General features: G+C 67.4%; 1 protein-coding gene across 1 annotated transcript; it reads left to right on the top strand.

Moving 5' to 3' along the window:
• Window positions 1-229: 229 nt before the first annotated feature.
• EMIHUDRAFT_124330 (hypothetical protein) lies at window positions 230-1,574 on the top strand (the record flags this gene model as incomplete). Its single annotated transcript, XM_005767531.1, has 3 exons — window positions 230-526; window positions 1,025-1,419; window positions 1,489-1,574. Coding segments are annotated over 3 exons (778 nt in total), but the record flags the coding sequence as incomplete, so codon positions are not given.
• Window positions 1,575-1,657: the final 83 nt, after the last annotated feature.

Here is a 1,657-nt window from a genome sequence, read left to right as displayed (position 1 = left end):
CCGAGTAGATGTCGTCCGGCTTTCCCGAGACGAGTCGTCCTCCCAGCCGGGGAGCGTCACGCGGGACATCTTTTCGCCCGAGTGGTGGAGCTGCATCAGCGGAGAGTGAAGCCGGGTCAGCGCCAGCCCGAGCGAAACCAGCAAGACGATCATCGCCCGTGTCGAAGCTGATGGGCGCCGGGAGCTCAAGTGAGCTCGCGCAATTCTTTTTCACTCCTTGCTCTTGACCATGAACCTAGTCCGCGCCCTCGGCTGCACTTACGCCGCTGCCTTCCTCTTCCTCCGCCTCGGCCAAACCTACCACCTCCTCCGCACCCACGGTCTCCTCGTCCTCGTCCTCGTGGCCACTCTCCTCTACCACCGCCCGCCGCTGTCCATCCTCGCGCTCCCTGCCGCCATGGTCGCCTGCGTGCTCCAGTGGGACGTGCTCGCTCCCCAAGCACTGACCAACGGCCTGGCTGCCGAGAGAGGCTTGACCGTCGTCGTCACCGGCGCCAACAGCGGGCTCGGACTCGCGTCGGCTCAAGTGAGGTCAACGCAAAATTCTTCTCACTCGCCTAAATGGACGGCCGTACTTTGCGCGTGCGCGCGGCCTGGCATGCGCGCGATGACCTCGCCCGAGCAACCAGCCGACAGTGGGCCTGCCCAGCCTTCTTCTGAGCCATCCCCAGAGACTCCCTCCGCTGCCGTCGGCCCCGCAGTCCCGGCCGACATGCCCACCGCATGGCCTGCGCACACGCCACAAACGCCAGTTCAACAAGCCGCAGGTTTGGCAGCTCTGGGCGGGAGTCAGCCGGGCTCGCTGCCAGCTCCCACCACGAACTTGCCACCACCGTCAGCCCCTGCCGCTCTCTCCGCCATGTGTGAATCCGATCACGGCGCTCCTGTCGCCCCTTACCGCCGCCGCCGCTCGCCCGGGGACAGGAGATAATATCGGCCGCCTCGTCGTCGAGCTGGTGCAGGATCGAGGATGAGGGAGGCGCCCCCTCCCTTCCCCGTCTTCTACTCCGTATCGACGCCGCAGCGCGGCGCGCGGCTACGCGCGTGGCTCGACCGTGGCGGCGACAACTGGTGCAGGATCGAGTTGCCGCCCATGCACCCACAGGACTTCGACGTGCGGTGGGAGCCTCCAGTTTACGGCTCGCCGGTCCGGATCTACCTCTCGCCCTCCACCAACGCCTCGTCGGCAGGCCCGCAGCCACCTCTCGCTAGCACCGCGTGGCCGCAGCTCCGGGTCGGCGGCGCGTCGCCGGACCAGCCGCTCTTCGTGCTCAACGCGCCGTACGGGAACCTGCGGAACCAGATTGAGAAGGGGCATCGCGTGGGCCGCGCAAAGTCCGGGCTCGGCTCGGGCCACAAAGTCGCCAACGCGTACTTCCACCTCCGAGCGATCCAGTACACACCTCGCCACACACGCCGGTGCCAGCCGTCAGAGAGAGCCCTCTCTCAGCGCGGGCTTTCCCCCCGGGGCCTTGCTGATGCGTATAGGTGCCTCGCCGCGAGGTGCCACCCGTGCCTCCAGCGCATCGGCGTCCACGCCGCCGCCGTGTTCGAGGCGACCCCGCCGACTGCACGTGTGCTGGGATGCGGTGTGGGGTGTGAGCCGCGCCTTCTGACTGGCGTGTTGTTGTTTGGCCTTTCTAGGACGATGTCGAGT

Source organism: Emiliania huxleyi (genome assembly GCF_000372725.1).
Source record: "Emiliania huxleyi CCMP1516 unplaced genomic scaffold EMIHUscaffold_4863, whole genome shotgun sequence".
Lineage (NCBI taxonomy): Eukaryota > Haptophyta > Isochrysidales > Noelaerhabdaceae > Emiliania > Emiliania huxleyi.
This window is presented reverse-complemented; position numbering and strand designations above follow the sequence as displayed.